This window comes from Gopherus evgoodei, chromosome 11, assembly GCF_007399415.2.
Source record: "Gopherus evgoodei ecotype Sinaloan lineage chromosome 11, rGopEvg1_v1.p, whole genome shotgun sequence".
NCBI lineage: Eukaryota > Metazoa > Chordata > Testudines > Testudinidae > Gopherus > Gopherus evgoodei.
The window spans coordinates 80,095,467-80,105,662 of record NC_044332.1 but is presented as its reverse complement, the minus strand read 5'-3'; the positions used below and the strand labels follow the sequence as shown (position 1 = coordinate 80,105,662).

The window sequence follows — 10,196 nt, the reverse complement described above, 5'->3', positions numbered from 1 at the left end:
TCCCTGGAGCGTGTAAAGAGAACACCCCAGTCTGCCCAGCCGGGACAGAGCGAGACGTGCTGGGGAGGGGCATGAGGGAGCCAGGGAAGGCAGGACAATGACCCCTCCCTACCCAGCTTCCAAAGAGGGAAGAAACCGAGGGCTGGCTCCACCCAGGGGCCTTCCCCACAGCGAAGCAGGCAAACCCCCAAGGGACCCTAGAAATGGGCGGGGGGTTGGGGGACCCGGCCGGCCCCGCTGAGCTGCCTCCTAACCAGAGCCGGGACAAGCCAGCCCCCCGGGGCGTGCGGGGAGCTGCTCAGCCCAGATGCAAGGAGCCACATGCTGGCTGCTCCGGGGCCCCCAATCCCCTTGGGAGCCCCCCAGCTGGCCCTGGCTGGAGAGGGGTGAGTGGCAGGATTGCCCCAGGGGAGGGCTGGCCGGGGTGCGCCCGGAGGCCCCCGAGAGGCCGGCAGGTGGGCAAGCCCGGCCCCGCAAGCAGCACTCAGAGGCGGGGTCGTGCTCCGTTGTTTATTTCAGCAGCCTGGGGGAGTCGCGTACACACTGTGGGGCGGGGGCCAGGTGGGGGTGTGGTGCCCCCAGCCCCTTGGCCTTTGTCTATCTCTCTCTGCCTCTCTCTCCCTCGCCTGCTTCCTTCACTTACCCAGATCCTCTCTAGGCTCCCGAGGGTCCCACCGCGCCCTGCTCCCTGCCCGTGGGGAGCCTCCTGTAGACTCCCCCAGCCTGACCCTGGCACACTCCTGGGGGCCTGGTTCCCCCACCCTCGCCATCCCATGGAGCCGGCAGCAGCCCCAGTTCCCCAGGCGATGGGCGCTACGGAGAGCTCCATGGCTTTGGTTCAGGCTGGGGGACACGGGGTGCTGGCCAGTCTCCGTCTCCCCTCCCAGGCTGGGCAGGGCCGGGTCTGCCCAGGAGAAATGCCAGCTCCGGGGCCCCAGGCCTGGGCGGAGGCAGGCCCCTGCCAGGCCCTGGGGGGTGCAGGGAAGGTGCGTGTGAGTACAGGGGACAAGGGGCTGGGATGCAGAATCTGCTGCTGGGAGCCTGCAATGGCCTCCCCTTCCCCACACCCCCCGAGCCACGGCCCTGTGTCCCCCTGCTCCCCACACCCAGCCCCACTTCTGACTCCGGGGCCCCCCGGGCAAGCTCCCAACACAGCACTTCAGAAGCAGGAGAGAGACGGGGGGTGTGGAGGGAGGCAGGCGTGGGAAATTATGCCCTGGGAACGATGGAGGAGGGGCTGGGGCAGGAGCGGGGCGGGATGGGGGCGTCGGCGGGAACGGACGGTGCCGATCGTCTCTCCGCAGCCGCTCGGCCGGCACCATCTACAGCACCTCGTGCTTCTGCTCCGTAGCCTCGCTCACCACCTGCTCGGGAAAGAGCCCTGGTGAGACGGGAGCCCCGCAGGGAGCCCCAGGGACTGGCACCGGGCTGGCCTGGGGGCTGGCGCAAGGGGCAAACACTACCCTCCCTTCTGGCTGGGTCACCCTGGGTCTCCGCCCTGCACAGAGACCGGGGCACCGCCTGCGCCAGCCAGCCGCACTGCCCACCCACGCTGGGCCCGGGCACATGGGTGGCAGGAGCCTGGATCCCAGCCGAGGAGTCTACGTTAGGCACAGCCTGCAGTACAGTGCCACAGGGGCAGGACGGGGACCTGAAACCCCCCACTGGAGCCAGGAGCTAGCCGGCTTGGGCCAGGACAGATCCAAGCCCCCCACCCCAGCCCAGGGGACCCCTGGGAAGCTGGGGCTTCTCGCCCCCCCCAGCCATGGCTAGAGCCAGGTGAGCTCCCGCCCATGTGCATGGGCCTCTTCCCTACCCAGCCGCCCGCCCCTGCTCACCTCCCCATCACGCGTCTCTATGGTCTTGATCATCACGGTCTTCTTGGTGTGAACCTCTGAGCCTCGCTGCTCTGGGCTGGTCTCTGCAGGTGGGAGGAGAGTCAGCCTGGGGCGGGGGGGGGGTGAGTGGCCAGGAGTCAGGGGGGCTGGGCCTTGGGGGGACAGGGTGAGGGGCTGGGGCTGGGGAGCACGGGCTGGGCCATGGGGGGAAGGGGTGAGGGGCTGGGGGTGGGGGGCACGGGCTGGGCCATGGGGGAGTTGGGGAAAGGGGCTGGGGGTGGGGGGCACGGCTGGACCATGGAGGGATGGGGCAAGGGGCTGGCCATGGCGGGTGAGGGGACAGGGGCACAAGGCGAGGGGCTGGGGGCAGGCGGGGGCTCAGGCACTGGCTGGCCTGGGTAAAGCAGCAGGCCGGCGGGCTGGGCCAGGCCAGGGCTGGCGGGCAGCACAGACAGCAGCCATGGGGCCCTCCTGCAGCCCCACCGCAGGGGGCTCAGGGTGCCCCCCATGCTGCCCTGCCTGGGCCTGGCCCTGCACTCACCCCGGAAGTTGAGTGCCGAGAAGGTCTGGATGGGGAGACTGATCCTGCAGCACACAGAGAAGGAAAAGGGGTTAGTGCTACATCCACACTGAGAGAGGTGCCCTGAGCCCCACAGACACCGGGGTGGGCTAGCTGGGGGCCCCCTGTCCTGGGACTCCCTGGGGTAGACTGGCTGGGGGCCCTGCCCTGAGGCTGGCTGGGGGCCCTGGCCTGGGGCTGGCTAAGGTGGGCTGGCCAGGGGGGCCCTGGCCTGGGGCTGGCTGGGGTGGGCTGCCTGAAGGGACCCCGCCCTGGGGCTCCCCGGGGTGGGCTGACCAGGATCACCTGCCAGGAGCTCCCCCCCGGGCCAGGGAGGTGCTGCTCCCCCAGTAGCCGACACCCGGGACTGCAGGGGCAGGGGCCGGGCTGGGCAGACGCCTGCTCACCGGCTTTCCTCCCCCTCCAGCAGCTTGCGGTAGGTGGCGATCTCCACGTCCAGCGCCATCTTGACGTTGAGCAGGTCCTGGTACTCGCGCAGGTGCCGCGCCATCTCATCCTTCAGGTGCCGGATCTCCTCCTCCAGCCGTGCGATGGTGTCCTGGTAGCCGCTCGCCTCCCCGGCAAAGCGCTCCTCCAGCTCCCGCATCTGCCGCATCAGGGAGTCGTTCTGCAGGGACAGCCCGTGTTAGAGCCGGCACCCCCATGGGAATTTCACATCATCGTTGTATGAAGCCTGTGTGTGCCTCAGTGTCCCCTCTGCGCAGCAGTGTCACCTGGGCGGGGGAAGGGACCGCTTGCACTCGGGGCAGGGTAAGACACAGCTGTGCATGGTGCCCAGCCGTCTGGGGCTAAGTGGGTCACTGGAGGGGGACAGGCTGAGGCCGACCCCATATCAGTGGAGACTCCATGGGGACAACGGCAAAGCCAGTCACCAGGCCCAAGACACCAGGCAGCCAATGGCCATGGCTGGCCCCACCTCTGCGAAGGGAGCAGTCAGGCGCACCCAGGGGCTGACAGAGGAGATCCCACGGACGGGGAGATGGAGTCAAACCGAGGGGTCCCTGCAGTGTGGCTGGGCTGACCAGGAGGGACTTGGCTGTAACCTTCACTCCCCTGGGCTCCCCGGGCTGGTCCAGGTGACTAATCACCCGCCTGTCAGCCGCGCTGGCTGCGTGTCCCTGCAGACGCTGGTGGCGGGGGGGTGTGCTGCCCCCTAAGATGGTACAAGTCTCCATCGGGGTCTGTCTCCGTGGGACTCGCTGCCCGGGGCTCACGGAGGGGGGGAGGGGCAGGGGGGCTGCAGGCCCAGGGGTCCAGCCCCAGGAGGCAATGAAGCTTCCCCCGGAGGAAGAGCGAGACCCCTTGGGAACCTGGTCGGCTGATGGGGCCTCCCAGAGCCTGTCCCCAAGCTGGGGCCGTGGCCCTGATCCTGGGGGTCCATGACAGGGCAGAGCCAGGACCAAGGAGACAGGCTACAGGAGGGTAGCCCCATAGGGATGGGGCTGTGTATGGGGGGTTGTGATGAACTGGCTGTGAATGCTGAGTGGGGGTGTTGGCCTGGGAGGACGGTCTGCATTGGGGGATGAGGGACTGGCCGGAGGGAGGAGACCTGAGCAGGTAACGTGAGAACCCAGGAATGGGGCAGAGGCCAGGTGACACCTCTGCCCGGGAAGCTGAACAAAAGCTGGGGGAGGAGTTTCAGGGAAGGCGAGTGGATTCGGGGGGGGCTCACACCCCAAAACAGGAGAGCGCCCCAGGGCCCAGCAGAGACAGGGCAGAGCTGCGAGAGGCCTGTCCCCTGCCCCTCCTGTCTGTGGGGGCCATTTGCCCAGACAGAGGGTTCACGGCCGGCTCTGGCCAGCCGCTGCCCGCCCGGCCCCGGCCCTGCCCGCTGCTCACCGTGCCCTTGAGGGCGTCGATCTCGCAGGTGTAGGACTGGATCTGGTGCCGATACTCCATCATCTCCTGCTTGGCCTGGCGCAGGGCGTCGTTGTTCTTGTTGGCGGCCTGGGTCAGGTCGGACACCTGCGGGGAGGGGCCCGGAGAGGGCTGCTGAGCCGGCAGCCGGGGCACAGCTGGGGCTCACGCGGCCGTGGGTGCTGGGCTGGCGCTGCTCTGAGCTCCCCACAGGCCCTGGCGGGCAGCAACTCAGCCCAGAGCCCCACGCTGTGACCGGACCCCAGCCGCCATGCCCCGGACTGGGAGCCAGGGGCCGGCTCCGGGGGCATGGGGCAGTGTGTGCACAGCGGTCCCCAGCCCAGCCCAGCCCCGTCTCCATGGCCAGCGCAGCCCCCCCCAGACCCCCCAACCTAGCACAGCCCCCCAGACACGTTCCCCCCAGCACAGCCCCCCAGACACCTCCCAGCACAGCCCTGACCCCCAGACACCTTCCCCCCAGCACAGTCCCCCAGACACTCCAGCCCAGCCCTGACCCCGTCACCCCCAGCCCAGTGCAGCCTCCCAGATACCTTCCCCCAAGCACAGCCCCCCAGACACCTTCCCCCCAGCACAGCCCCCCAGACACCTCCCAGCACAGCCCTGACCCCCAGACACCTTCCCCCCAGCACAGTCCCCCAGACACTCCAGCCCAGCCCTGACCCCGTCACCCCCAGCCCAGTGCAGCCTCCCAGATACCTTCCCCCAAGCACAGCCCCCCAGACACCTTCCCCCCAGCACAGCCCTGACCCCCAGACACCTTCCCCCCAGCACAGCCCCCCAGACACCTCCCAGCACAGCCCTGACCCCCAGACACCTTCCCCCCAGCACAGCCCCCCAGACACTCCAGCCCAGCCCTGACCCCCAGTCACCCCCAGCCCAGTGCAGCCTCCCAGATACCTTCCCCCCAGCACAGCCCCCCAGACACCTTCCCCCCAGCACAGCCCCCCAGACACCTCCCAGCACAGCCCTGACCCCCAGACACCTTCCCCCCAGCACAGTCCCCCAGACACTCCAGCCCAGCCCTGACCCCGTCACCCCCAGCCCAGTGCAGCCTCCCAGATACCTTCCCCCAAGCACAGCCCCCCAGACACCTCCCAGCACAGCCCTGACCCCCAGACACCTTCCCCCCAGCACAAGCCCCCAGACACCTCCAGCACAGCCCTGACCCCCAGACACCTTCTCCCCAGCACAGCCCCCCAGACACTCCAGCCCAGCACTGACCCCCAGTCACCCCCAGCCCAGTGCAGCCTCCCAGATACCTTCCCCCCACCACAGCCCCCCAGACACCTTCCCCCCAGCACAGCCCCCCAGACACCTCCCAGCACAGCCCTGACCCCCAGACACCTTCCCCCCAGCACAGTCCCCCAGACACTCCAGCCCAGCCCTGACCCCGTCACCCCCAGCCCAGTGCAGCCTCCCAGATACCTTCCCCCAAGCACAGCCCCCCAGACACCTCCCAGCACAGCCCTGACCCCCAGACACCTTCCCCCCAGCACAAGCCCCCAGACACCTCCAGCACAGCCCTGACCCCCAGACACCTTCTCCCCAGCACAGCCCCCCAGACACTCCAGCCCAGCACTGACCCCCAGTCACCCCCCAGCCCAGTGCAGCCTCCCAGATACCCCCAGCCCAGCCCTGACCCACCGTCACCCCCAGCTCAGCACCTCAGAAACCCCCCAGCCCAGCCCTGACCCCCAGTCACCCCCAGCCCAGCGCAGCCTCCCAGATACCTTCCCCCCTGCACAGCCCCCCAGACACCCCAGCCCAGCACTGACCCCCAGCCACTCCCCAGCCCAGCGCCAACCCCGCCCACCCCCATGGCGCCAGCAGAGCCCCCAGCGCCGCCCGGCCTGACCTTGGACTTGTACCACTCCTCGGCCTCCGAGATGTTCTGGGCGGCGATGCTCTCGTACTGGGCGCGGATGTCGCGCAGGGCGGCCGTCAGGTCTGGCTTGGACACGTCCATCTCCACCTGGACGTGCTGCTCCTGCAGCTGGGCCTGAAGGTCTCGGATTTCCTGGAGCCAGGGGGCAGCGTCAGAGCAGTGACCCCCAGACAGCCCCCCAGTAACCCCCAGCCCAGCACTGACCCCCAGAGAGCCCCCAGCCCAGCACTGACTCCCCAGTCACCCCCAGCCCAGCACTGACCCCCAGCCCAAGCCCAGCTCCAGCCCCACTGCCCCTCACACCCCAGCACTGGGTCAGCAGTGAACACAGGCCTTAGCCAGCCCTGACTCGAGGACCATCCCCACTGGGTAGGGCCCCAAGATAGAAACCAGGGGGTCGGGGCAGTGCCACAGGGCAGTAATTGGGGGGCTGGGGCCCCAGGGGGTGCAGGACCCCAGGGTGGTAACTGGGCGGATGGGCAGGGCCCCGGGGTGGTAACTGAGGGGATGGGCAGGGCCCCGGAGCAGTAATCGGGGGCAGGGGGGGCAGGGCCCCAAGCCAGTAATGGGGAGGATGGGCAGGGCCCCAGGGTGGTAACTGGGGGGATGGGCAGGGCTCCAGGGCAGTAATCGGGGGCAGGGGGGGCAGGGCCCCAGGCCAGTAATGGGGGTGATGGGCAGGGCCCCAGGGCTGTAATCGGAGGGCAGGGGGGGCAGGGCCCCAGGCCAGTAATGGGGAGGATGGGCAGGGCCCCGGGGTGGTAACTGAGGGGATGGGCAGGGCTCCAGGGCAGTAATCGGGGGACAGGGGGGGCAGGGCCCCAGGCCAGTAATGGGGAGGATGGGCAGGGCCCCAGGCCAGTATGGAAGGGCGGGACAGGGCCCTGGGGTGGTAACTGGGGGGATGGGCAGGGCCCCAGGGCAGTAATCGGGAGGCAGGGGGGGCAGGGCCCCAGGCCAGTATGGAAGGGCGGGGCAGGGCCCCGGGGTGGTAACTGGGGGGATGGGCAGGGCCCCAGGGCAGTAATCGGGGGGCAGGGGGGGCAGGGCCCCAGGCCAGTATGGAAGGGCGGGGCGGGGCCCCAGGGTGGTAACTGGGGGGATGGGCAGGGCCCCAGGGCAGTAATCGGGGGGCAGGGGGGGCAGGGCCCCAGGCCAGTATGGAAGGGCGGGGCGGGGCGGGGCGGGGCTCTCCGTGGACCCACCTCCTCGTGCACCTTCTTGAGGAAGGCGATCTCCTCCTGCAGGGCCTCGATGCGTCTCTCCAGGTCGATGCGCGCCAGCGTGGCCGCGTCCACGTCCTGCCGGCCGAGAGGGAGCCGGGCTCAGAGACGGGAGCTGCAGGGCCCGCGCCCAGAGCATCGGCAGCAGTGCCCTGCCCGGGTGGGGGGCCGCAGAGGTGCTGAGTGACACCAGTGGCACTGGACAGGGCCGGCGGCACCGTGCCCAGGGGCAGGGGGACTTAGCATGGAGCCATCGGGGCGCCTGGCTGGCAGTGGTCACCCTCTGGGTGTGTGGGGTGTGGGCACAGCTCTGCCACATGCTAACCCTGCAGCCCGCTGCTCTGTGCCCACGGGGCCCCTCCTGCTGGCGCTGGGGTTGTGGGTGGGGGCAGCTCAGCCCTGGGGTGCCAGGCCAGCCCAGCCAGCTGCAGGGGGGGGGGGGCGTTGAAGACAGCCAGCTGCGGGAGGGGGCGTTGAAGACAGCCAGCTGCGGGGGGGGGGGGCGTTGAAGACACTGCGGGAGGGAGGATCTGTAGCCTGGGGCTCTCTGCTGGGGAGGGGGCAGGGAGCCTGGTTCTCTGCTCTGCGCTCCCCACCCCGGGGGGGGGGGTCCCAGCCAGGCCCGGCAGGACAGGCTGCAGACTGGGCACTTACTGCTCGGAAGGCAGCCAGGTTATTCTCAGCTTCCTCCTTCAGGTGGATCTCCTCCTGCAGCCTGGGGGCAGAGAGGGGGCGTCAGGCGGGGGGCAGGCAGGGTGAGCCAGGCAGGGCCGTCCATGGGGCAGGTGGAGGGACAGCCCAAGGCCAGAGGGACGAAGCAGGGACAGGCAGGCTGCCAGGGGAGGGGGCTTCTGGGCCGGCACAGCCCCCAGGCGCTGGAGGGGGGGGGGGGGGCCTTGTTCCGCATTCCCGGCGGGCTGGCTGGGGGCCAGCGGCCTGGAACCCGTTTCCTATTATAGTCAAAAGCAGAGCCCAGCACAAAGGCTGAGGTCACCCCGCACAGCACGCCTGCCCCTTCCTTATAGGGGAGCCGGCCGAGGGGCCGGGGCGGGGGCATGGGGGGCTGGGGGATCTGCAGGGGTAGGATGCAGAGTTGGGGCTGCAATACCAGGAGGAGATTTGGGGGCCACAGGGCTCCGTTATGGGGGAAGGGGGGAAACCTGAGGTACAGGAACCCCAGACAGTGAGGGGGGACATGGGGCTCAGGGACCCCAAACAGTGAGGGGGGCACATGGGGCTCAGGGACCCCAGATAGGGGGTGGAGGGTGCAGGTGGTGGGGGTCCCTGGGCAGTGAATTGGGGGGTACACAGGGCTCAGGGACCCCGGATGGGGAGATGGGGGTGGAGGGTGCAGGTGGTGGGGGTCCCTGGGCAGTGAATTGGGGGGTACATGGGGCTCAGGGACCCCGGATGGGGTGATGGGGGTGGAGGGTGCAGGTGGTGGGGGTCCCTGGGCAGTGAATTGGGGGGTACACGGGGCTCAGGGACCCCGGATGGGGAGATGGGGGTGGAGGGTGCAGGTGGTGGGGGTCCCTGGGCAGTGAATTGGGGGGTACATGGGGCTCAGGGAACCCGGATGGGGTGATGGGGGTGGAGGGTGCAGGTGGTGGGGGTCCCTGGGCAGTGAATTGGGGGGTACAGGGGGCTCAGGGACCCCGGATGGGGTGATGGGGGTGGAGGGTGCAGGTGGTGGGGGTCCCTGGGCAGTGAATTGGGGGGTACATGGGGCTCAGGGACCCCGGATGGGGTGATGGGGGTGGAGGGTGCAGGTGGCGCAGGGACTTCTTGCCCATCAGTGCAGCCGGGGGTCCTGCCCGGAGAGGCTGCGGCTCGGGCTCCGGGTGCAGGTTGCTGATTCATGGTGGCCACAGCAGAGCCGCTGGGGGGGCGCTGACGCCAGCTGTTCCGGCTTCGTTCGGTTCGGTGACGTTCAGCCCTGGCAGAGCCCAGAGACAAGCGCCTCTCCCCCCCCGGGCCAGCCCCCCCAGTGCGGCTCATGGCCGGCCCTTGCCTGGCAGCGCTGGGAGCTCTAGGGCAGGGGAGCTGGTCACCGGGGCTTTGGGTCTCTGCCCCGCTTCCTTTGGGAGGAGCTGCAGCGGGACCTCAGGGGCCGGGGAGGAGGCTGCCTGCATGGCCCCCCCAGGCCCTGCTCTCTGGAGGGCTGGGATCACAGTCCCCTGTCCCTGCAGCCCCATGGTGCCAGCCCTCAGGGACACCCAGCAGCGGACAAGACCGGGGCTCTTGGCACATCAAGGCTGAGCAGGCAGGGGTGGCACAGACCCGTCACTGGGTTGGAAACGGATCTTCCAGCCACGTGGGAGGGGTTCCCCCACCAGCCCCGTGTTGCTCTGCCAGGCCTAGACATTGCTGTGGTGCCCTCCGGGTGCGGTCCTGACCTGAGGGCCCTGTCTGTGGGGTCAGCCCCCCCAGTGACACAGCGGACAGGAAGCCGCCTAGTCTGCCAGTCCCACAAGGTCTCCCTTTGCTGCCCCTTTCCAGACTCACCCCCTTAGTGCCAGGGCTGGGTGTGGCATGGTGCCAGGGCTGGCTCCCTCCCCTGTCCCGTGCACTCAGCCTGTGCCCGTCCGGCACCCCAGCCAGCCAGCCCAGTTGCTCTGTGGAAGCGGGCACCGGTCTGGAGCGGCCTGGCTCAGAACGTGCCTGGAGCACGAGCTGTGCCGCTGGGGGCCCAGTGCCCACCCTGATCCACAGATCTTGCCCTCGGTGCTCCCCTGCCTGAGCCAGCCACCACCTAAGCATCAGCTGTCCCTGGTGGGGGCTGTGGGATCAGC

General features: G+C 69.6%; 1 protein-coding gene across 1 annotated transcript in view; it reads right to left on the bottom strand.

Annotated features, from left to right (window-relative positions):
- Window positions 1–496: 496 nt before the first annotated feature.
- DES (desmin) overlaps window positions 497–10,196 on the bottom strand; it is a 20,466-nt gene continuing 10,766 nt past the window's right edge. Inside the window, exons 2-9 of the mRNA XM_030580643.1 lie at window positions 8,059–8,119; window positions 7,387–7,482; window positions 6,152–6,313; window positions 4,258–4,383; window positions 2,805–3,025; window positions 2,380–2,423; window positions 1,839–1,921; window positions 497–1,364 (exon numbers count right to left, since the gene is read on the bottom strand). Of these exons, the coding sequence (XP_030436503.1) occupies window positions 1,323–1,364; window positions 1,839–1,921; window positions 2,380–2,423; window positions 2,805–3,025; window positions 4,258–4,383; window positions 6,152–6,313; window positions 7,387–7,482; window positions 8,059–8,119 (835 nt within the window). The 3' untranslated portion in view covers window positions 497–1,322. The remainder of the gene's footprint in view (window positions 1,365–1,838; window positions 1,922–2,379; window positions 2,424–2,804; window positions 3,026–4,257; window positions 4,384–6,151; window positions 6,314–7,386; window positions 7,483–8,058; window positions 8,120–10,196) is intronic.